Source organism: Cervus canadensis, chromosome 11 (assembly GCF_019320065.1).
Source record: "Cervus canadensis isolate Bull #8, Minnesota chromosome 11, ASM1932006v1, whole genome shotgun sequence".
In the NCBI taxonomy this organism is placed as follows: Eukaryota; Metazoa; Chordata; class Mammalia; order Artiodactyla; family Cervidae; genus Cervus; species Cervus canadensis.
The window spans coordinates 60,022,787-60,048,893 of NC_057396.1; the positions used below are offsets into that span (position 1 = coordinate 60,022,787).

Here is a 26,107-nt window from a genome sequence, read left to right on the forward strand (position 1 = left end):
TACATCTCTGGGTTGGTCACGGTTTATTTCATCAGGAGAGTTTGAGTTAATATCACTTGAACTTTACAACTAATATAACATGACTGCTCTACATCACAATATAGGGAAATCTGTACAGCATATAGAGGAAATCTATAAAAGTGATCTGACATCAGCATTGAGTGGTACATCTGGTCTTAACTTTTCATGTAAATTTATGTTACCAATATTAAAATTAAAAAATGCTTATTCTGTAATTTAGTGGAAATTTTTCCAATGGATTCTATTATCATCAACAACTTTAAAGAGTAATAGGAATTCTCTGGGAGTATATACCAAAAAAGATTAATTCAAAGGGAAATATTTTGCCATTAAGGGGTTTAGAAATAAACATAAAAAACATTCATGGGACTTCTTGTGTAAGTTCAGATTCCTCGCTTCCACTCTAGGGGGCACGGGTTTGATCCCTGATTGGTGAACTAGGACCCCATATGCAGGACAGCGCAGCCAAAAAACCCAAAACGCATTCATTATAAAAATTTTATTCCATTGCATTGTCATTTAAAATTATAAGAATGTAAGGAAATATCACCCAGTGTCAGAAAATCTGCAGTGTTTAGTGACAAATCAATAGTTTCATAGACATTTTCAATTCATTTAAAAAGTCATGTCATTTATGTAATAATTAAGATAAACTTTATCTCTTTATATAGTAAACTTCCACTTGACTTATACAAGTTCATTTTCTCCAGCGGGAAGCTGTGTAGGGTCCAGCCCTACTTGCTTCATTGATACGGCAACATCAAACAAATAGTCGTAACACTCACACCTGTTTAGAAAAATAAAAATCAAAAAGCATTTAAAGTGTTTAGTCAGAGTTCTCTACTTCTAATAATCGTATTTTTCCTCTGCATCAAGTGAACCCTGTCCCTGGTAATTTCCGCTCCCCCTCTCAATTATATGCAAAGGGTTTCTTATTTTGTCTCTAACATTATTAAAAAAAGGAATCATACCGTATTATGCCACTATACTATATACTTCTCAGGAAATAAAAGAGAGTTTAAAATATACTACTTACCTAAATTTAAATTTTTTATTATGTGCCATTTTTGTAAATAAATGTAGCAAACCATTCTAGCCCTCAACTGAGAGAACAAGAGCAGTTGCTCCTTCTTTATATCAAAGAGCACAGTGCCTTGCCAAATAACAGCTGATCTGAAAATTATTTTGTAACAAAATAATATATAATACAAATAAAATATCTGGAAATAATAATGATAAACTATCAAATTGGTTTAAATTCAGATTAAACCAATTTGACCAGTGACACCAAAGAAACCATACTTCTTTAAAGTGTGGTGTCTGGCCCTGATGTTCTCTGGTTTACACTTACATGGTTTTAGCCTTCTCCCACGTCTCTCCCCAGACGTAGACTCCATGCCGTCTGACTAGCACTGCGCAGGAGTCTGGGTAATCATTCATTGCCTCAGCCATGCGCTCTTTGAGGTCTTTCTCCTCAGGTGTATTCTCAATAATAGGTACTACTAACATATCATCATATCTGTAAGACAAAACATGCCATTTGTTCTCCTTTTTAAAACATGTATGGATGTGAGAGTTGGACTATAAAGAAAGCTGAGCGCCAAAGAATTGATGCTTTTGAACTGTGGTGTTGGAGAAGACTTTTGGAGAGAACCTTGGACTACAAGGAGATCCAACCAGTCCATCCTGAAGGAGATCAGTCCTGGGTGTTCATGGGAAGGACTGATGCTGAAGCTGAAACTCCAATACTTTGGCCACCTGATGCAAAGAGCTGACTCATTGGAAAAGACCCTGATGCTGGGAAAGCTTGAGGGCAGGAGGAGAAGGGGACGACAGAGGATGAGATGGTTGGATGGCATCACCGATTCAATGGACATGGGTTTGGGTAAACTCCAGGAGCTGGTGATGGACAGGGAGGCCTGGTGTGCTGCGGTTCATGGGGTCGCAAAGAGTCGGACATGACTGAGCAACTGAACAGAACTGAACTGATTCATATCTAAAACTCATAACTTTTTCAAATAATAAGTTAGACATTCTCTTTATATCAGAGAAGCCACTCCAAATTATGAACAAGATGTTGCATGTTAGTCTGTGTATCCTGCATGAACAACTATATCAAAAGACGCCTTGGGAATCTGGCAGGCATTGTTCTAATCCTAAGTAGAAGTGGCAGAAATTTGTACAGGATACCAAAACCTAACATAGAAATTATCAAGATCATACAAGTATTTCAGTGAAGCATAGAGAATCATAATGTTTTGAACATAGGAAGGATTAACAACTAAACTACTTAAAGCAGGAATTTCCCAACAGTACGAAATCATTTTATTCTACCTCTGCAGGACCCCCAAAGTGTCTTGGATAGGCAAATAAATAAATACATGTGTGGTTATATTCCTGGGATAGCAAAAACCTTTGGAGAGAACCATTAAGGGTATGGTAACATTTTTAGAATGTTCTCAAATCTGTGATGTTAGAACTTATTTTTTCCTTATTTTTAGTAAGTACATGTGATGAAATCAAAATATGCATTTTTCGTTTTTTGTTTCTGTAATAATACTTAAGCAAATAATTTGTCAATGGTAAAGTTACAACTATTTCTGAAGTCATTTACAACCAATCAAAACTCAGACATATTTTCCTTTAAACATGAACTTCTCTTGCCTTGTTAATGTATCATCTGCTTTTTCACCCCCTCTGTAATGGCTAAATTTAACCAAAATAAGTTCTATCAATAAACTATCAGAAATTACTACTTTAGGGAAGGTACAGAATAAATAGCAGTCATGTAATAAAGAACTTGGCCAATCATTATCATTAACAGAATGAGGTTGCCCATTATTTCACTTAAGTAAAACAGAGGTAATTATAAAATATCCTTAAATGTGGAAGGAAAAATTGCTAGTCCCAAGTCTTTCCTAGTATTGGCCATGAAAACCACAAACTTATATTTTCCTCTACCATACACCCAACAGTCAGAAATAGCTCCGGGTGCAAAATAATTCCACAATACAAGAAGACCTGAAAGCTAATCCAGTCCGATCTACTCCTTTTACAGGAGCAGAGCCGGGGGTAGTCCTCCAACCAAAGAGCTTTCTTTTCACCCTTCCATAGGCATTCGCCTTCAAAAGGGAGGACAGTTATATTTAACATGGTTACCTCCCCAATAAGAATTAGACATTTGAAAGTTATCATTATTTTTAAGATGCACTTAAAATTTTTTTAAAGTAGAGTAGAAAATGTAAAAACTCCCTCCTTTTTCCTACTTCATCCAGCTTTTTTTGCCACTTCTTTTGACCGGATACTTAGGATTCTACCCAAAACCCGATGAAGTACCACTGCCCAGGAGCTGTGATAATGACCGTTACTGATTTCCCAGCCAGGCTCAACCAGAATTGCAAAAACATCTCAAAAAACTTTGTACTCTTTAAGTTCCAAAACAGTCAACATAATATATAAAAAGTATATACACTGTGATGCATAACAAATTGCATCTTTGCATTTGCGTCATTCTTTTTTCCACAAATTCCAAAGGCTCTCTGCTGTGCTCTGCTCCTCTACCCACCGTTTCACACGTTCTTCTGACCTATTTTTATTTCTTCACTGAAGCAATCAAATGCCGATGAAATTGCTAACACACAAATGCCTCTCCTTCAAGACCCAGACGTGGAAAAGGCAGTATGCGGCTATGCTTTAGTATGTACACTTTCATAATTTAAATATTTAACTTCTGTAAGTAGGTGTTTCCCAGTGCTGAGGAATGCTTTAGGCACACAATAAATATGAACTAAAATCAAGTCAAACGAACTTCTCAGCACACTAGTTTACACACGTACTATCTACTACGTGCCATAACAGTAACATACTGCCATAAGGACACTTGGGTGAAACTGGCACCCTTTTCCGCTCAACAAGAAAAAGTGGATTCAGCCCCTCTAGGAAATTAAGAAAGGTGAAGGTCCAGGAACAAGAATGCCCAAACATTTAGATGAAATGCTGAGCCTGTCCCTCAGTCCCAGGAACATGCTTCTTCATGTCACTATATTCTAGATTGATGAATAATGGCTACATTTTTGTGGGCTGGTAGATTTAGCTAATTTTGTCTAAAGGGCCTCTGTTCTATATTATCTATGTCCCTTTCCACACTGAAAATTATAAGCATATAGAGATCTAAATTAAAATAATTATAAAAATTTTTTCGAATGAAAATTTTCCAGAAATGTATTTCCAGAAATACATGAAATCCAAACGAAGCATAAACTTGAGTCAGAGCTAAAACTTCCTGAAGACAAAGTGAAGGTGAGGAGTGCTTATTCTCGGGTTGTTTCAATAGAGGAACACAGTCTTTCCATCTCTACAGAAATCTCAGCCCAGCCTTTTCTTTTTACTCCAACAAACATTTCGTTATTCATGTTGGCAATTATTTACCAAGGCTGGTTTGGGAATGGGGAGAAGGAAGGGAGGCATCTGATTTGTGTCACCGAGAATAGATCTGGAAGTATAATATTAAGTGGGGTATTAACTAACACAGATCCATAACATCGCATTAAATACATACAAACATCAGGATCCCGTTTATCACAAGAAGGAGAAATACTGTTCAATTTATTTAAGCAAAAAAAAAGGGGGGGTTGGAAATACCTGTAATACCCTCCCGAGGTACATTTCTTTATTCCTTTGATCATCTCTTGATGTGTAATTTTAAACTCCTTTCCTGGGAAGACAAGGGTGGCCATGACAGCAGCTTTAGAGTGGGTATGGATCACAGCACCTGCTCCTGGGGTGGGGGTGGGGGGAAGAATATAGTCACATGCTCAGTGAAAAGTAAATTACCCTTTTTAAAGAGTTTATATATATATATACACACATATATTTATATATGGTTATGGACTTGTTTTTTTTTTAGCCTGGAATAATAAGTTGGCAGTGGGTAGGAGAGGAGGAAGGGAGGTAGGAAAGGGAAATACTAATAGAAGAGTCAGAAAGCGAAAAGAAGAAACATTAAACTGTATCCAGCAAGTGGACAACGCGCGCAATACTTTATACATGCTCAAAAACATTTTTTAGATGGTCTGAAGTACAGCTATTATAATAATGGAGATCATTATCATAATACTATGACCACTCAACTAGGGATTCCTATGTCTCCTTTAAAGATGTTTTCTCTTTGTATCATCACAACAACCATCTCTCCCATTTAACCGTCAAGGCTTTGAGGCTCAGAAATTGCTAAATAACTTGTCCATGGTTATTTAAATACACTGTCCAACTTTAGACAGTAGTTGAAAACTTGGATTTGAACCCAGGTCAGTCTGACCCTTGATCAAGATAGGCTTTGTGGTGTAGGCCACATCTTGGTGACATAAGGGATGACTGGGATTTTAAGATATAGATGCAATGGGTTTACCTAAAAAAGAATTTGTATGCTATAAAACTCAGTAATGTCTATTTTTGAAACTGGAAGTTTATTTATAACATTTTTGCTAGTAAAGATTCTTCAAGCTGGCAGAATGTGTTGCTGAAGTTTCATCCTGTCAATAGTAGCTGGTAATGTCTGGGAACAGACCATAGCATGATTATTCACTGTATACTGATTTCATCCAGGGGCTATACTAAAGCATGGTCTTTATGACTTCATTGCACTGACTAAGTACTTAGTACTGACTAAGTCAGTACTTCAGTTATACTTTCTTGTTTTTATATTGTCCTTTAGGTTCAACCTTTCTAGGTTAGTTTTCTACCACAATTTCTGGGAATTACTAATAAAATGAGTCATACTTTTGTCATATAGTAAATTTTTCAAAAAAGAGAGAACCACTCCCACTGAAGTGAAGAAAAGACCATGATTTTCCCTCCTTTGTAGTTTGATTAATCTCTACCACAAGTTCGCAGAGGTATAACTCTAAACTAAGAGTAGGAATTGGATTGTATATATAATAGTTAGTTGGTTAATTTGACAATCTAGTGGAGTCATACTCATCTAGATTGGAATTCTGGCCCCAATACTCACTAGCTGTTTATTTTGGGAAAATCTTCCCAGAGCCTCTGTCCTCTCATGTATAAAACGAAGTATTAATGGACCTTCCACAGAGGCTGATGTGAGGACTGAATCAATTAACATGTTTAGAATTCTTGCACATAGCAGGTATTTAAGAAATTTGGATTACAACAATAATTGCCATTATTTAGGGGGCAGTTCTATTGTTTAGTCACTAAGACATGTCTGACTCTTTTACAGTCCCATGGATTATAGCCTGCCAGGATTATAGTCCATGGGATTTTTCAGGGAAGAATATTAGAGTGGGTTGCCATTTCCCTCTCTAGGGGATCTTCCCTACCCATGTATCTCCTGCATAAGAGGAGGATTCTTTATCACTGAGCCAACCAGGGAAGCCCATTTAGGGGAGTCTACTCTGCAAATATTCTTTATGTTGAGTACATTCTCTACCAACCTCTCATTGTGTAAGCATTCATGAAAAGAGGAGTACACTGGCTTTTTTTAAGATTCTTAGATGGCGGAGGTCCACTTATGTCCTTTTCATTGATGTCACAAACAAACATGTCTTCAGGCTATTTAGAGAAGTGAAAAGAAAAAACTTCATAAAATATCAATGAGAAATATCTTCTTTCTTGTTTGTCAATAATGTACATATACAGTGTTGATATATGTGTAACTCACTTTAAATATTTATATAATTATAGATTCTCCCTCAAAAATATGTAGCCATTTTGAGAAATAAAAAAATGTTTTCTACTAGCCAAAATAATCTCAAAAGAGTTAAAAAAATCCACCTTTAGAATTTGAAGAAAAAAATTGATATGGAAAATTTAATATGCAAGTATGAGGTTATCATTTCATTGATTTAATTTCTCAGTTTTGCCATGTAATTTCACAACTATATTTCAGAGAGACTTATATAATCACTATTTTAGAATGGGTATTATATATTTTTTTCATATTTCATAATATAAGAGGAAAAATAGAGAATAAAATTTTCTTATTCCTTGAGAATCTTACCTGGTACTCAGAAATGCTAATCTCGATGAGGCACATTATTTTTTAAGTTCTAAGGAATTATGTAGATCCACAGGTTTTCCCTAGTAATACATGCATATTTCTGACTTGTAACTTTCATTTGCCAGGGTTTATTATAAACTACAATATAAATTATTTATTAATGAAGCATTATGCCTTAGAGAGAATTAAGTATTTGTACTTGTTTTAACTCTATTCTGGGCATTACTCGAGTGTTAATACAGAAGGGGTCCTCTCAAAATTTTGAAACAAAGTTTTATAACTTTGGAAGAGCTTTGCCATTATTAAATACGAGTCAATTTGGTCCATTTGGTCCAATCTGATTAACCTATTAGCCTGATAAAGATGGTGTTACAATGCTGCAGTTACAATCATTTTTTATTATGATTTAAGACTACACTATTCACTTTTGCCCTCTAGAGGCTGAAAGAAAATTTAGAACACCTGGTGACATGCAGGATCATTACCACCTCAAAAAAATTTAGTAGTTACTGAACAAATGTTTGTTGATTAGTTATTTAAATTATCACAATATAATTTCCCTTCAAAACTAATATTTCTTTTAATATTAATTCCATTTCACAAAACAATAATCAGGTAGAGAAGAGCAGACATTTAGTTTTAAGAAGGATCCCTTTACCATACCTGAATCCGTTCCTTTTGCACTCCTGAAGGAGCAATGTAGATTTCATTGCTGGTGGTACAAAATATAGAAATTGGTATTTATTTAACTCTATTGTTTTGCTTTTGCAAAAAGAAAAGTGTATCCTTGCAGTACACTCGTTAATCATCTTTATAAATCAAGTCATACAAATAGCAGCTTTATTCAATTAATGGAATAGGCTGTACAGAAAGAACAGCAAGCTACTTTAATGTCTTTATAACGCTGGTGACACAGTAAAATGTTGATAGTTGCTTCTGTCTTCTACATTTTCATGTAAAGTTCTTTATTTCTTTTTATGGTGCAAAATTAATGGTAACCAGGCTTTCATCTAGTTAGGATAAACACAAATCTGAAAACACAAGTCTTTAGCATCTTTAAAAATCAATAAGCAGAGCTGATCTTGCTAGACATGGAACACAGTATTTCTAAAATCCAATCAGAGGAAAATATGCTCACTCAAAGTCTTGCAAGGAATCAGGTTTAATTTTGTCGTCTGAAATGCTCTTACTACAAAACATGAAGTTCAGAGACCTCTGCTGGATGGCTGGTTAAATTACAGCTTTAACCCTGGGCTACTTTTTTGGGTGGAACAGTATGCTTCCTAGTTGAAAAACACTTCCATCTTGTGAAAATACATGGTAATAAAGCTAAAACAATTGCAGAAAGTTAAAAATGTAAAGGGCGTGCTTACATCTGGAGATCTCTGTTATACAGCACTTGTGCTAAGGGAGGGTGCATTACCACAACTTGCCTTCAAATTTGATTTGGAAATTAATTTCAAAATCTTCTCTGAATTCTCTCCACCCTCAACAAAGATCCTCTGGCTCATGTATCAGTTTCAGTTGCTGCTAGAGGGTGTTAATAATGCAAACGAAGGAAATATCAGCACCTGCATGCTCCAGCTTCTGCCACTGAGGCATGGACTAGGGACACTAAATCAGTGTTAACTGTTTCTGAAGGAGACTCCTAGGGCTTCCCAGGTGGCGCTAGTGGTAAAGAACCCACTTGCCAATGCAGGAGATGTATGAGCCACGGGTTCAATCCCTGGGTAGGGAAGATTCCCCTGGAGGAAGGCATGGCAACCCACTCCAGTATTCTTACCTAGAGAATCCCATGGATAGAGGAGCCTGGCGGGCTACAGCCCACAGGGTTGCAAAGGATCGGACAGGACTGAAGCAACTTGGCAGGAACACACACAAGAGACTCACAGACTTAGAGAACGAACTTACAGTTGCTGGGGGGAAGGGTGGGGGAAGGGACAGTTAGGGAGTTTGGACATGTACATACTACTGTATTTAAAATGGATAACCAACAAGAACCTACTGTATAGCACATGGAACTCTGCTCAGTGCTATGTGGCAGCCTGGATGGGAGGGGACTTTGAAGGAGACTGGATACATGTGTATGTATGGATGAGTCTATCTGCTGTCCACCTGAAACTATTTCAACACTGTTAACTGGCTATACTCCAATACAAAATAAAGAGTTAAAAAAATATCAACTGTTTCCCATAGAAAAGGAAGACTGGCTATACTGCATCAAGCTGCTGAAGCTGGGGTTACAAATAAACCTATAGACTTGGAACTGACAAAATGTATGGAAGTTCCTTTAAGGTCTACTCATAAATTAAGGTCTAGAAAATAAATGCTGGATAAGAAAGTGAAAGTGTTAGTCGTTCAGTTGTGTCCGACTCTTTGTGATCCCATGAAACTGTAGTCCACCAGGCTCCTCTGTCCATGTAATTTTCCAGACAAGAATACTGGAGTGGGTAGCCAATCCCTTCTCCAGGGGAATCTTCTCGACCCACGGATCAAACCCAGGTCTTCAGCATTGCAGGCTAACTCTTTACCATCTGAGTCACCAGGGAAGCCCAAAATGTCTGATAAAGAGAGTGAAATCCAAAACACAGTAAGCTTTGTTCAAGCATTCATTTTCACAAAGTAGTTACTGCTTTATAATTTTGTTGCCTAAGAAAATCATAGAGTGGCATTCCTCTAGAACCAGTGGCAATGCATAGGGATCATATTGTTAAAAAGGACCCCTTATAAATACCAGAGATCCAAATCTTCTGTCCTCATGTAACATGAAGAACATGATTGGTACATAGCCCAATCACCCCTGCTGGTAAGTGGACTTGTAGGTCTTCTTGTGCAGGAAAGTATTTATGCAGCCCCGGGAAGAGACCCAGATAAAGTTCACAACAGTCTGCTGTCAATAAGCCCTCAGTAGTGAAAGCATGGAATCCTAACCACTGGACCACCAGTGAATTCCCTGGTATGCTAAATCTGTTTTTATTACTACCTTTGTAAAAGAGACATCAGTTTAGAGTTTGGTCAATTTTGATTAAAAGATTAGCTGAATAGATTTTAGAAAAAAATATATTTACACCTACAAGGAAGGAGATATCCAGATAAAAATACAAAGATGATAGAGCTTTTATTTTGGGAAGGACACATGCTAAAGACTAAAAGTAAAGTATTTCTTGGGACTGTAAGCCACAAACGGAAAGCATGTTGAGTTTCAAGGTATCACGTTTGGGAATTTATTTTCTACACACTCCCTGCTCTTTCACTATGTGGTGAGCAGGGGGACAAAACGCAAGAGTTCATAATACATGTACATGTACTGCTTCTACTCTTATTTACTTAAAAAAATCCTTTAAATCTTATTATGCTTCAATTACCTTATCTACAATATGGGTTTATTAATTCTAATTCTAGTAGCTTACAACAGGATTAATGTTTCTGACACATAAAATCATTATGCTGTGAAAACAGGAAATGTGAAATGTGAAAGGCAGGAGGCCAACCTAAACACAATGGCTGCTGCGTATCCTGGGATAGCCTTGACTACTGTTATCTTCTTGGTCCTCCACTTCTTCTGATTTAACACTCATCTGTGTCTTAAGCTGTCTTTTCTCGTGTGGCACCACACATCAGGAGCATATAAACTGGACTGATAGCAGCCAAACCTTGGACATGTAAGTAATTTCTTTTTCTCCGAACGGCTTATTGCCACACTTACTATGGAAACATCATCTATTGGGTTTGTGCTTCATTCCAAATATATCTGCTCTGAAGCATCAGAAAAAAACTTTCACTAATGTGAAAATATTAATATCATTGATAAAATTATTGATATGGGTCTACAAAGTCATTTAAATATTAGGGATAAAATTCAACATTTTACTACAAATTACTCTATAAAGCACAAATTTAGTAAGATCCTAAATGCACTGACATACCATCGCGGCTGTTTTCACCTGTGACCTCCAGGCGGCACTCCTCACCAATTAAGAATCTAATAACAAGCATTTTACAAATACAATGCAACTTCCCTACAGATTGACTGCAATGCTACAAAGTCAATTCATTTTAAAATGCGCCCCCTCAGTGCTTTAGCATAACCACACACAATTTTAGTGACTGGTTCTACATTTTAAATACATAGTCTTTCATATTTTTATGATAAAAAAAATTTCCTCTTGAGATCTGCAATGGCCCCTTGCTATATTCTATTTTCAATTTTGCTATTTTTTTTAAGAGTCAATTGAAAAAAGTTATTTTAATTCAGTTTGGTAGAAATCTTTGTTTCTTACATATGTACGTGTGTGTGTATGTGTTTAGTTGTGCCTGACTCTTTGTGACCCCATGGACTGTAGCCCACCAGGCTCCTCTGTCCACGGAATTTTCCAGGCAAGAATACTGGAGTGGGTTGCCATTTCCTATTAGTGGGGATCTTCCTGACCCAGGGATCTAACCCGTATCTACTATGTCTCCTGAATTGGCAGGTGGATTTTTTTTTTACTACCGCACTGCCTGTGTATGTGTGTGCACGCTCAGTCACGTCCAACTCTTTGTGGGCCCATGGACTGCAGCCTGCCAGGCTCCTCTGTCCATGGAATTTGTGGACTGCAGTCTGCCAGGCTCTTCTGTCTATGAAATTTTCAGGCAAGAAATACTGGAGTGGGTTGCCATTTCCTACTCCAGGGGATCCTCTCGACCCAGGGATCGAACCTGAGTCTCATGCATTGGCAAGTGGATTCTTCACCACTGTGCCATCTGGGAAGCCCTTATTTGTACACGTACAAACTAGCGTTTCTGTCAACGCAATTAAAAAGCAGGTTACTAACAGCAAGGTTTAGAATATGATTTATTATAAATAATACAGCTCAAAAACAAAATTACTAGCACTCAACTCCTAAATGAAAAAATGAAACAACTATAGTAACAACAAGTGTTGTTGTAGGACTTTGTTGTGAACAGGTCAACCTGAAAGTTTTGGCAAAATACTCTGAAAACCTGTGAAATACTGACTGACACATGAGCACTGGGCTGATGGTAAGCAGACCCATGTAACGGAGGTACCACGTACTACGTGCAACAGGACCTTTGCAGACCAAGAGCCTCCCTACACATGAACTCTGACAGCTGTTGAGTAAGGCCTCTCCTGCCGTTTCCTACAGTTTTATATTTCTTGAGTTTCTTGGTAATTTGAAGCACATGAAGTTTTAGTGGCATCATCTTGTGGTATGCCATAAAGTCCCTTTTGTCCAAAATGTTCTGATTATGGAAACTCCCCTGGTGGTTCAGTGATTAAGAAGCCGTGCTTCCAATGCAAGGGGCGAGAGCTCAATTCCTAGCTGGGGAACTAAGATACTGCATGTTGCGAGGCCAAAAAAAAAAAAATCTTTACTGATTACATTTTACATTCCATTCTTTTCTAAACAATGCAGCCTCCTTGGAGGTGTTACTCTATATATTCAATATCACATAAATATTGTAGTAGTCCAATTTTGTTAAAGAAAGTGAATTAGGATAAAGAAATAAATCAAATTACTCAATTTAATATTCAGCCTCCAGACAATTAGTATTCCTAAAACATTTCAAGAGGAAAAATATTAATCCTGTTCTAGAAACACTTAAGGGAATGAGATTCTACAACCTTTGCTTTCATTGTAAGTAGGTTACTTATTTTTTCATCCTCTTAAAGGAATGACACTGAATAAATCTAATGAACAATTAAATACTATTTATTCCTTCTACTTCAAGTTAAATACCTTTTGTTTTGTCCTGTGAGCAACATGGACCTGCAGGTATTAAGTCCATTAATAACGATACATGTAGTTAGAAAGGCATATTGCCTTTTTTTACTCAAAATGTAACTTTTAGGATTTTTGGATGGTTAACAATCGGTATCTAAGTGACTCTGAAATTCGTTTCTGAACCTTTGAAACAAATCCTGTCTACCCAGAGGGGATCCTTCATAGTTCCAGACATGAACACATCCAGCAGCATGTTCGTTAACTTTGGTACTCCAAAGACTGAGGACCAAATTATCTGGATTACAAATTGTGATTCTGAAGTCCACAGGTGTTTACTATATATGCAACATCTAGAGCACACTTACTCCATTTGGTAATGCAAATACCTATTTCTCTATTTAGAAACTAAATACCTTGAGCACCATAAGAAACTGATCATCAGCTGTTCTTTGACATAATACACGTTAGGCTCTTGGTGGTCTGCTTATATGGAGAATCAGCCGGGAACTTACCCATGCTTCAAGCTAATTCCTCCTCCGGTCCCAGTGACCCAGCCCAAATGGTAGAACTGCTTGCAAAGCTCTGGGATCAGGTATCTTGGATGTTCCTTGTCCTTGAAAAGAAGATAATGACTTCTAAATAGACATTATTTTATTAAGTAACTATTACAATAAGTTACTTGATATCTTACTATAACATATATAACATATAATTATATACTTACTATAATATATACTATATAGTATATACTTACTATATAGTAGATATCTCTAGTAAAAAACCAATTTAAGGAAGTTTAAGAAAATCTACCATAAAGAGGGTACCATGAGAGAGAAAATTATTACAAAATATACTTTGTTTTTAATGTTTGGAAAGTGGATCTACCATATTGTTTGGCAACCTAGAATCATTCAGTTAAGGGCCACATAGTCCAGTACTAAGGAACAAGTTATAACAATGAGGTGGGGAAATGCCAGATTATATTACAAAGGGTCTTACTGGAATGGTTGAAATAAAATAGAATCTAGTGCTGAAAGAGGTACACTTCAGTCTACCCAGAAGATTTCTTTAAACAAAACGTCTTATTCAAAACACCTCATTAAGGCATGATGTACATGATATATACTATGATAGTTATTTGTTCATCTTCTCTGTGTTGGTTCAATTTTATTTATTTTTCTAAAAAAATGTCCTTTTCCCATAGTAATTATACTGTTTTCTATTATTACAAAATCAATGTATACTCATTACGGAATATAAGTCAAGAAAATGACATAAAAAGTACTCAGAAGCAATCATAATTAAGTTTCTAGGCCCCATTCTATGAAGATATATGTTGGGATAACATCTTACTGTTTAAGATGTTATATAAGTAATATATGAGATGTAATTGACATATAACATTATGTTTCAGATGTACAACATGATGATTCCACATTTATATAGATGGTGAAATAATCAGTACCATAAATCTAACTGAAATAAAAGCCCCACTTTTATATATGTCTGGTGATTATTTGTTTAGAAAAAGAAAATAAAGCATTCCCTCCTCTTTGGTAACGCTAAAATGAATGAAAACAAAAACAATAATAAAGAAATACCATGAATTCCATTTTGGCAGTAATGATTTACAATCCTTACCTTGAAAACAACTAAAACAGCTGAATAAATTATTTTGAATAATATTTCAAAATATGCTGCTTAGCTGGCTGGAAAATAAAGTTTCACAAGGGCCATTAAAGAAAAGAGTGAGTCTACCTGGGAGGGAAGTAGGCTCTTAAACTTCCTTGAAGGCATCTGCAAAACTCCGGTGACCTAGTGCTTCAATTTTGATAGCTACAAAAGTCACTAGATGCACAAGATAAAACCTAAGGTGTGCTCCAAGCGGGGCATCCAATAGAAAATTCCTACATACACATGGGACCCCAAGGGACTATACTCTCCAGATTAAAGTGAACAAGAAATAGATGCACTGTGCAACAAATCACAGTCAGAAAACCTGCCTATAGACATCTCAGCACTGGGTAAAGGGGAAAAAATATCTGAGTCCAATTTTAGTATATGTGCTGCCGAAGCGAGCACTATCTGAGTCCAAAGAGGGGTTATTATTGAACCGACAACATTTTCAGCTTCTTATATGAGTATCCGAAATTATGGTATTTTCCCATATTCACTGTTAATATTATACATACATATTTTAGATAAGTATTGCTAATGATAATTTGATGGAGCAGACTTAAGAATATAAAATTAAGGATATGGGAAAGTTGACATTTTTTAAAGTTCTGATTCAGCACAGGCTTCGGGGTCAATCGCTTACATGACCTCGGGCCTCGGTTTTGTTGCTGTTGTTGTTTAGTTGCTCAGTCGTGTCTGGCTCTTTTGTGACCCCCCTGCACTGTAGCCTACTAGGCTGCTCTGTCCATGGGATTCTCTAAGCAAGAATACTGGAGTAGGTTGCCATTTCCTTCTCCAGGGGATCGTCCCTACCCAGAGATCGAAACAGTGTCTCCTGCATTGGCAGATGGATTCTTTACCACTGAGCCAGCAGGGAAGCCCAGGCCTCAGTTTACTCATCCATTAAATAAAAACATGTTGAGGATTAAAATGACATATAATGGATATATCCAATCCCAAAGAAAGACAATGCCAAAGAATGTTCAAACCACCACACAACTGCACTCATCCCACATGCTAGCAAAGTAATGCTCAAAATTCTCCCAACCAGGTTTCAACAGTATGTGAACCGTGAACTTCCAGATGTTCAAGCTGGATTTAGAAAAGGCAGAGGAACCAGTGATCAAATTGCCAACATCTGTTGGATCATCGAAAAAGCAAGAGTTCCAGAAAAACATCTACTTCTGCTTTATTGACTATGCCAAAGCCTTTGACTGCACAGATCACAACAAACTATGGGAAATTCTTAAAGAGATGGGAATACCAGACCACCTGACGTGCCTCTTGAGAAATCTGTATGCAGGTTAAGAAGCAACAGTTAGAACTGGACATGGAACAACAGACTGGTTCCAAATTGGGAAAGGAATACGTCAAGGCTGTATATTGTCACCCTGCTTATTTAACTTATATGCAGAGTACATCATGCAAAATGTCGGGCTGGGTGAAGCACAAGCTGGAATCAAGATTACTGGGAGAATTATCAATAACCTTAGATATGCACCATCCTTATGGCAGAAAGCCAGGAGGAGCTAAAAGCCTCTTGATGAAAGTGAGAGAGAAGAGTGATAAAGTTGGCTTAAAACAACATTCAGAGAACTCAGATCATGGCATCCGGTCCCATCACTTCATGGCAAATAGATGGGGAAACAATGGAAACAGTGACAGACTTTATCTTCTTGGGCTCCACAATCACTGAAGATGGTGACTGCAGCCATGAAATCAACAGATGCTTGTTCCTTGGAAGAAAAGCTGACAAACCTAGACAGCATATTAAAAAGCAGAGACAATACTTTGCCAACAAAGGTCCATCTGGTCAAAACTGAGAGTCAATTCCTAGGCAGATTGATATGAAGTCCAAGGGTCCCTGAGGAGAGGGGTCTGGAATTCTCAAGGAGGAGGAAAGGACAAACTTTGGTGGTTGTTTTTTTTTTTCCTGTACTAGGGATTATATAACCACAATGTATCCTGCTTGAGGACAGTTTCTCCTTCCTGAAAACTTCCTGGCTAATCCTGTTATTTTAAAATGTAAATTATGGGAGTGGGTCTATTAAGATCTTTACAATCTTGAGACATTCTTTTGATTTATTGTAATGACTCATTAAAGTATATAACTCCCTTGCTAACACTAGCGAGGGGGGCACTCTCCATCCCCCTTCTGATGTCTGTGTCAGAAGCTTTCTCTGTCCCTTTTTATACTTTAATAAAACTCTGCTACACAAAAGCTCTTGAGTGATCAAGCCTGATCCCTGGTCCCGAAGCTAAATCTTCTTTGGAGATCACGAATCCAACATCGTTCACCATAAGCTATCAAAGCTATGGTTTTTCCAGTAGTCATGTATGGATGTGAGAGTTGGACTATAAAGTAAGCTGAGCACCAAAGAATGCTTTTGAACTGTGGCGTTGGAGAAGGCTCTTGAGAGTCTCTTGGACTGCAAGGAGATCCAACCAGTCCATCCTAAAGGAGATCAGTCCTGGGTATTCATTGGAAGGACTGATGCTGAAGCTGAAACTCCAATACTTTGGCCACCTGATGTGAAAAACTGACTCATTTGAAAAGACCCTGATGCTGGGAAAGATTGAAGGCGTGATGAGAAGGGGGTGACAGAGGATGAGATGGATGTCATCACCGACTCAATGGACATGAGTTTGAGTAAGCTCCGGGAGTTGGTGATGGACAGGGAAGCCTGGCGTGCTGCAACCCATGAGGTCGCAAAGAGTCAGACACGACTGAGTGACTGAACTGAACTGATAATGGATATAAGACAGGCAGCACAATGTGTATCTCAATGTTAATTTCCTCTCCACTTTAATAAATGAAAAATTTCTGAATTAAAGTGAATAATAAAGCTATGTTGGTTTTTATAATTTTTTCCTTTTTAAATCTAGTCAAAATTGCTGATGCCTTGTATAACTTGCTATTTCCTTTTTTTAGGAATATAAATGATATTTTAATTACATACTAAAATGCAGTCAATGAGAAGTCTCCTGCAGCTTTCAATCCTTAAAACCATCAATTTGGACAGCAAGTTGCAAACATTATAGGTAATAGCCTGTTATTAAGGGCCTCCTGTTTCTCTTTTGTCTTTCCAATACTGACGTATTAGAATCATTAGCCAGCTTCCTGTTACAGGAGTAACAATGATAAGGCAGCTGTTGTTAGTAAAGTTTCATTCAAACCCACAAAATTACAATTTCAAAAAAAATAATCACTTCGCAGCAAGAACCAAGAGAGGTATATTTACTAAAAATGCAGTCATTTAAGTTGCCCAGAATGGTGAGAAAAGTAAAAATCAGAATACCTACTTTGTAAGAATCGATAAGAAAGATTTAGTTAGTATTTACCTTTCCCCTGAATGTCAACAGTATTCAGTTCAGTTCAGTTCAGTCGCTCAGTCATCCGACTTTCTGTGACCCCATGAACTGTAGCACACCAGGCCTCCCTGTCCATCACCAACTCCCAGAGTCCACCTAAACGCATGTCCATCGAGTTGGTGATGCCATCCAGCCATCTCATCTTCTGTCGTCCCCTTCCCCTCCTGCCCTCAATCTTTCCCAGCATCAGGGTCTTTTCAAATGAGTCAGCTCTTCACATCTCGTGGCCAAAGTATTGGAGTTTCAGCTTCAACATCACTCCTTCCAATGAACACCCAGGACTGACCTCCTTTAGGATGGACTGGTTGGATCTCCTTGCAGTCCAAGGGACTCTCAAGAGTCTTTTCCAACACCACAGTTCAAAAGCATCAATTCTTTGGTGCTCAGCTTTCTTCATAGTCCAACTCTCACATCCATACATGACCACTGGAAAAACCATAGCCTTGACTAGATGGACTTTTGTTGGCAAAGTAATGTCTCTGATTTTTAATATACTGTCTAGGTTGGTCATAACTTTCCTTCCATGGAGTAAACATCTTTTAATTTCATGGCTGCAGTTACCATTTGAAGTGATTTTGGAGCCCCCAAAAATAAAGTCAGCCAGTTTCCCCATCTATTTGCCATGAAGTGATGGGACTGGATGCCATGATCTTAGTTTTCTGAATGTTGAGCTTTAAGCCAACTTTTTCATTCTCCTCTTACACTTTCATCAAGAGGCTCTTTAGTTCTTCTTCACTTTCTGCCCTAAGGGTGGTGTTATCTGCATATTTGAGGTTAATGATATTTTTCTTGGCAATCTTGATTCCAGCTTGTGCTTCCTCCAGCCCAGCATTTCTCATGATGTACACTCTGCATATAAGTTAAAACAAGCAGATGACAATATACAGCCTTGACGTACTCCTTTTCCTAATTGGAACCAGTCTGTTGTTCTGTGTCCAGTTCTAACTGTTGCTTCCTGACCTGCATGCAGGTTTCTCAAAGAGACAGGTCAGGTGGTCTGGTATTCCAATCTCTTTCAGAATTTTCCACAGTTAATTGTGATCCACACAGTCAAAGGCTTTGGCATAGTCAATAAAGCAGAAATAGATGTTTTTCTGGAACTCTCTTGCTTTTTCGATGATCCAATAGTATTATTTGTTTGTTATTGTTAAGTCTGATTTTTCACTTAGAATAAGGATTTTGAAAGATATATCTAAAGTTAGCATGCAATCAACTTCTTACAGTACAGGTTCCATACAATTGGGGGGAACATTTAACAGTATTTTGTATATATATGTACATGTTCTTCACTTCATGGCAAATAGATGGGGAAACAATGGAAACAGTGGCTGACTTCATTTTTCTGGGCTCCAAAATCACTGCAGATGGTAATTATAGCCATGACATTAAAAGACACTTGCTCCTTGGAAGGAAAGTTATGACCAACCTAGACAGTATATTAAAAAGCAGAGACATTACTTTGACAACAAAGGTCCATCTAGTCAAGGCTATGGTTTTCCAGTAGTCATGTATGGATGTGAGAGTTGGACTATAACGAAAGCTGAGCACTGAAGAATTGATGCTTTTGAACTGTGGTGTTGGAGAAGACTCTTGAGAGTCCCTTGGACTGCAAGGAGATCCAGCCAGTCCATCCTAAAGGAGATTAGTCCTGGATGTTCATTGGAGGGACTGATGTTGAAGCTGAAACTCCAATACTTTGGCCACGTGATGTGAAGAGCTGACTCATTTGAAAAGACCCTGATGCTGGGAAAGCTTGAGGGCAGGAGGAGAAGGGGACGACAGCAGATGAGATGGCTGGATGGCATCACCGACTCCATGGACATGGGTTTGGATGGACTCCGGGAGTTGGTGATGGACATGGAGGCCTGGTTTGCTGCAGTTCATGGGCTTGCAAGGAGTCGGACACAACTGAGCGACTGAACTGAACTGAATTGATACATGTTTTAATTTAATTGAAGGTTGTTTTACAATATTGTGGTGGTTTTTGCCACACATTGACATGAATCAGCCATGGGTGTACATGTGTCCCCCCTCCCCACCCTAAACTCCCCTCTCACCTCCCTCCCCACCCCATCCATCTGGGTTATTTGGTATATATTAAAAACTAAGGCCTAAACAGTTTTTGAATCTATATTTCATTTCCCCAAATTTTCAATCTAGTTATTGTTGTGACCCAAGAATGAAAGAGCAGATAAAATCATGGAGGGTCTTGAAATGCAGGAACAGAAAAACCAGACCCTTATCATACTTCCCTCCCCTGTGTTTTAACTATTAATGGATTTCAGGTCCTCCTGAGCAGTATAACCTGTCTCCCCTCTGACCCCATAGGAAGAAGGTATTTGCCTTACTTTTCTCCCCACCCAGTATATGTGCTTCATCCAATCAGCAAATGACCCACAAGACCCCTATCCCACTCCTTGTAACCTGGGTATAAAAGTGGACTAAGGACCCTGTTCAACGTCAGTTCTCCCTTGAGCTGGCCGGCTGTTCTAAACAGCATCTCCCACTCTAATAAACTTTATTTCCCTCTCATGCTGTCTCATGTCTGGAAATTCTTTTCTAACCCAAGCCCAGACCACGACAGTTATTTTAAGGAAACCAGCCTCGAATGTCACTGAGATACCTGCTCACAGCCAGCCATGGCTCTAATCTCCTCCACCCTTTCTTTCAATTTAAGCATAATAGAGGTATGTGTTTCTCAGAGGTTTTCCTGGCGGGGACTCTCTTACAATCATAAAATGAACACCTGTGTAAGGCTTTTTAGCCCATCAACTAATGAGGGAATCAAAAAGATCATACAACTTTGTTTACCAAAGAGAACTCAAAACACATACACATGAAAATAATCAGGATCCTGGATTTACAAATAAATAATAAAGAGAAACTGGACAATATCCACTACAGCAATAAATTGAATCTCTATCAGTTCAGTTCAGTCACTCAGTCGTGTCCCGACTCTGAGACCCCATGGACTGCAGCACGCCAGGCTTCGCTGTTCATCACCAACTCCTGGAGCTTACTCAAACTCATGTCCATTGAGTCGGTGATGCCATCCAACCATCTCATCCTCTATAGTCCCCTTCTCCTCCTGCCCTCAATCTTTCCCAGCATCAGGGTCTTTTCAAATCAGTCAGTTCTTCATATCAGGTGGCCAAAGTATTGGAGTTTCAGCTTTAGCATCAGTCCTTCCAATGAATAATCAGGACTGGTTTCCTTTTAGGATGGACTGGTTGGATCTCCTTGCAGTCCAAGAGACTCTCAAGAGTCTTCTCCAACACCACAGTTCAAAAGCATCAATTCTTCAGTGCTCAGCCTTCTTTATGGTCCAACACTCATATCCACACATGACTAGTGAAAAAACCATAGCTTTGATTAGACAGATCTTTGTTGGCAAAGTAATTTCTCTGCTTTTTAATATGCTGTCTAGGTTGGTCATAGCTTTTCTTCCAAGGAGCAAGTGTCTTTTAATTTCACGGCTGCAATCACCATCTGCAGTGATTTTGGAGCCAAAGAAAATAAAGGATCTCACTGTTTCCACTGTTTCCCCATCTATTTGCCATGAAGTGATGGAACTGGATGTCATGATCTTTGTTTTTCGAATGTTGAGTTTTAAGTCAACTTTGTCACTTTCCTCTTTTACTTTCATTAAGAGGCTTTTTAGTTCCCCTTCGCTTCCTGCCATAAGGGTGGTTATCATATGCGTATCTGAGGTTATTGATATTTCTCCTGGCAACCTACATTCCAGCTTGTGCTTTATCCAGCTTGGCATTTCGCATGATGTACTCTAAATATAAGTTAAATAAGCAAGGTGACAATATACAGCCTTGACATACTCCTTTCCCAATTTGGAGCCAGTTCACTGTTCCATGTCCAGTTCTAACTGTTGCTTCTTGACTTGCATAGATTTCTCAGGAGGCAGATAAGGCTGTCTGTTATTTCTATCTCTTGAAGAATTTTCCACACTTTGTTGTGATCCACACAGTCAAATGCTTTGACATAGTCAATAAAGGAGAAATAGATGTTTTTCTGGAACTCTCTTGCCTTTTGATTCAACAGATGTTGGCAATTTGATTTCCCATTCCTCTGCCTTTTCCATGTCCAGCTTGAACATCTGGAAGGTATCGGTTCACTTACTGTTGAAGCATCTCATTGAAGAGATTAACACACTCCTTCTGAAGGCTGGACATTTCTTTGGAGATTTTTGCAAGACTGAAGACCCGTTCACTTTACGTCCCCACTGCATCTCCCTCTCCATTCTGCCTTTCGACTTTAGTTCTTCCTTGCTTCTTTCTCTCTAAACTATAAAAGAACCTGGCATCCAGACCCCAATAAGATGGTTATTTTGAGGTGCTAGCATGCCATCTTCTCAGTCTGTTGGCTCCCCAATTAAAGTTTCTTCCTTGCCTCAACACCTTGTCTCTCGATCCATTGGCCTATTGTGCAGGGAACAGAGCAAGCTTGGACTTGATGACACAAGGAGCCTGGCTTTAATTCTGATATCCACTAGCCAAGTGCCCTATGGCAAGTCAGTGACTCGTTCTGGGTATCGAGTTCCTTCTATTAATAATCTGGATGAGTGATTCCTAGACTTCTGAATTTCACTATCAGTAGCTTTTGATGCTGTTGTTCTTTAAATTTTAGGGACTGACATAAGATTGCCAAGTTATGACATAATATGTAATCGTCTACTATCACATTCTTCAAAAAACAAAGTGCACGTTTAACATAAAAAAGAGTAGGATGTATAATGTCAGAATAAAAGGTAGTCCTTTAAATTGAATGCAGTTAATTTTGTGGAATTCACTTTCCCATCATCCTAGCTTTTCTTACTTTATAATAGTAGAGTGTAAAGCTCTCACAGACTTATATTTGGTGAGGATGAACGTTATCTTATTTGCCCTCTTTGCTACCACTTCTCCATTTCCTGCCAGCTTACCCTTCACTCTATTTTTAGTACTAATATAATACACTACTTTGATCACTTAAACTTTCCTCAAGTCATTTAATGCTCAGATACCATGTCCTGGATCTGTTATTTAAGTCCTTCTGCTTTTTTGCTCCAATTTAACTTTCAAATATTTTCATTTTTACACATGACTCTCTCAGTTCTAGTCCACCTATGTAGTTATCAACCTCCAGGATGGCCCTTAATGATGACCCCAGTTTCCTGGTTTCCACATCCTGGTGTAGAGTTCCATCCCAAATTGTATGGGGCTAGTCTGTGTTAAGACAGACTGAGAAGTGATAGTATGTCACTTCCGATATCAGGTTACTAAAGACTACAGCTTCTGTCTTCTGTGCTCTCCTTTGGATCACCAGCTGCCATGTTACAGGGTATTACCTATGCAGAAGACCATACAGGGAAGAACTGAGGCTTCGGCCAATAAAATGGGAGGAACAGAGGGCTGCCAGTAACTTTGTGAGCTTGGAAGCACATCCCAGCTGCAGTCAAGGTTTGAATATCTGAAGCTCTAGTTGACAGCTTCACTGCCATCTCACGAGAAACTTTAAGACAGAACCCTGAGCTAAATTCTCTTGCATTCCTAATTGTCAGAAACTGTGTGAGACAATGATTGTGTGTTATGCCTAAGTTTTGGAATACTTGCTATGCAGCAACAGATGACTAAGACACATTATCTTGACAGCCAAGAATACAACTTTTTCTCTTTGCACTCTTATTGCTCATGCTGGATCTCCAATTATCCCAATTCTAGCTGTCAAATTCTTGCTTATCAGCCTTCACACCCACTTCCCACGATTCCTTCTCTCATCTTCTCAGACAGAAGTGATTCTTCCTCAAACTCTGTGTCATGGCAATTGCCCTTTATACCTTTTTTGTGTACCTATTGAATAGCCTTCTCATTCACTTAACAAACCTTTACTGAAGACCCTGAAGAAATAAAAATGAGTAAGATGAAATCCTTACCTTGGGGGCTCAAACTCTAGTAAAAGTTGTGAAATCACAAAACAATATATAACAAGATGGTCCAGTGCATTATGGGAGTAGAAGCTACTGGTGGGAGGGAGCAGGAGTTGGGAAAGACCACAGAGGAAGGGATACTGGGCTAAGTTTTAATAAAGGATGTGGTGGAGTACGCAGGTATGTGAAGAGGAGAAAGGGCATTTCAGTCAGAGAGAACTTAAGTACCCGCAACCAGAATTAGGTTCTGTGGGATGGAGGCAGGTAGGGATAAAGACTGTAAGGATCTTTCATGCCATGCACTGGAGTTTGGACTTTATGTTACAGATGGTTGATAACTGCTGAGTCGTTTTAAGTAGAAGATGGTTGGATCACATCTTGTTTTTGAAACATTTCTATAGGGGTAGTAAAGAGAAAAGGCTGAAGGAGGACCAAGGAAGCAAAAGACCAGACCAGACAGCTGTGCAAAACAGTTTCAAAAATAAATCTTAAAGTGTGATGGTGGAGATGGATTTGAAAGGTAAATAAGTTAAAAAGGATAGGCTTTGGGTAAGAAAACCTAAAAAACACAGGCTTCAAGAAATTCTAAGTTTTCAGTTGGCTGAGTTGCTAAGTGGATAGTGGTACCAGTTTTAAGTATTCCTTGCCTGTCTACCATGCATGAAGCACTTCTGGGAATTCAGCCATGAACAAAACAAAGTCACTGCATTAACGGAATTTTTACTCCAGGGGATAGTTTTTAAAAAGCCATGTTGACTGAAAAAAATAAAAGGCACAACCTCAAAGTTAAGTTTAATTGGGGGCAAAATGAGGACTATAGGCAGGGAGACAGGCTCTCAGTACTGAGGAACTGATCCAAAGTGGTGAGAAGGGAGGTTAGTAGGTAAATTATTTTAGTGAAGGGGAGTTACATGGAATCAAGCCCACATTTTGGCCAAAGGTTGATGTTAATCACCAGAAGATTGATGCTAGTCACGAGGAACAGACGTCTCCGTTAATTCTTTTAGTGCTTTTCTAGATAGGAGAAAAATGCAAAAAATTAAGACTCATAAAATAGTCTCTTGAAAACAACTGTCGGACAGCCTGCTCTGCCAGTTTTTCCTAGAGTATCTCATTCCTGATCTCCTCTCTCAACTCCTTTCAGGGTGTGTTGAAAGTCAGTAACTCCAGCAGGTACTGACCTAACCCTTGCAGAGGCAGACAGTGGGCGAGTTTTTAAATGGTGGTGAAATGAGGAATAAACAAACTGTAGTACGTGGGAAGAGGAAAACAAATAAGAGACTTTGCTAATCTGTTATGTCACTTATTCACACAATAATAGTGGCTGCCAAGAATTTCCCAATAAAACCTGCCACATTACTACTTTTTAATTGAGACCTTCAGCCCCAAGAGATAATAACAGGAGAAATAAAGAAGTGAGTTTCGGGGGGGCTTTCCCTCTCTGCCTCTTAATTAAGGAAGGCTTCTCACGTTGTAACTGTTTATTCCTCTAGTTCTCCTCCATACCCAAGGCCAAGCCCTTAATCATCACTCTGAGCACGTGGGTGTTCCAGAATGAAACGGTATGCGAAGCCCAAGGGTGGATTTTCCTTTTCTGCTTAAGGAAAAATCCTTTTAAAGATCATTCCATAATCAATCTAAACCGAGGTAGTCACAGAACAACTGCACAGAGTAAAACTGCTGGCTACAGTCAGGAGAGATGGCTCCGCGGATGTTCCCACTGCCTACTGAGCGGCAAACGAAGGGATGGATGGTCGCCAGGGCGCAGGAAAACAGCAGCAGAGCACAGTCCTAGCTCCAATTCCACTCCAGAGCTTCGCGTTTCCCCGAAGGCCTGTCTTTATGTTAAATGGTTTTGAAACACACTTTAAAGACGCCCAATGCTCCCCCTCAGTTATTTTTCCCTTTTCAACGTTTGGTGCCCAGCCCTCGCCGCCGAAAAACCCCAGCACTGGAAGCACAGCTCGCCGCGTAGGCCGGGGCCTCAGGTCCACACGCGGGGCAAGAGGCGGCGCACGGTGGTCGCGTCCAGTCTGGCGCAAAGCCCCACCCGGCCGGCGCCTCGCTTCCGCCGCCGCCTCGCCTCCTGGGAATAGAGGGCACCGGCGGCCCCGCCCCTACCTGCGCGCGGCACTGCCGTGAGCAACAGTCTCCCTCTGGAGCGTGAGAGCCAGACATGGCCGGGACTAGCGGTACCCGCGCCTTGCAACCTTCGCACGGCTCTGCTCCTGGAGCTCCGCGTGGACCCACGCGACGAGGCCCGAGCTGCAATCAGGCGGCTCTGAGGGCAGCCTGGAGGCGGAGCGAACAAGATGAAAGGCGGGTCTGCGAGGGCCTCTCTGACCCAACCGCGCAGCCGCCTGGCCGGGAGGC

General features: G+C 39.1%; 1 protein-coding gene across 1 annotated transcript; it reads right to left on the bottom strand.

Annotated features, from left to right (window-relative positions):
- Positions 1–505: 505 nt before the first annotated feature.
- LOC122449585 (APAF1 interacting protein) lies at positions 506–26,103 on the bottom strand. Its single transcript, XM_043481359.1, has 7 exons — positions 25,856–26,103; positions 13,278–13,378; positions 7,703–7,751; positions 6,474–6,591; positions 4,663–4,798; positions 1,373–1,540; positions 506–808 (listed from the first exon to the last, which is right to left on the bottom strand). Exons 1-7 carry the CDS (start codon positions 25,910–25,912, stop codon positions 709–711), a joined length of 729 nt encoding a protein of 242 aa, XP_043337294.1. The 5' UTR covers positions 25,913–26,103; the 3' UTR covers positions 506–708.
- Positions 26,104–26,107: the final 4 nt, after the last annotated feature.

Bases quoted from the DNA above. Each gene is read 5' to 3' on its own strand.
- LOC122449585 (XM_043481359.1), bottom strand. From the start codon at position 25,912: ATGTCTGGCTCTCACGCTCCAGAGGGAGACTGTTGCTCACGGCAGTGC. The intron at 4,799-6,473 runs GTTGGTAGAGAA...CCCCCACCCCAG, and splicing joins GAATGCTTACACAATGAGAG to GAGCAGGTGCTGTGATCCAT. The intron at 809-1,372 runs GTAAGTGTAAAC...TTTTCTAAACAG, and splicing joins TGGGAGAAGGCTAAAACCAT to GTGTGAGTGTTACGACTATT.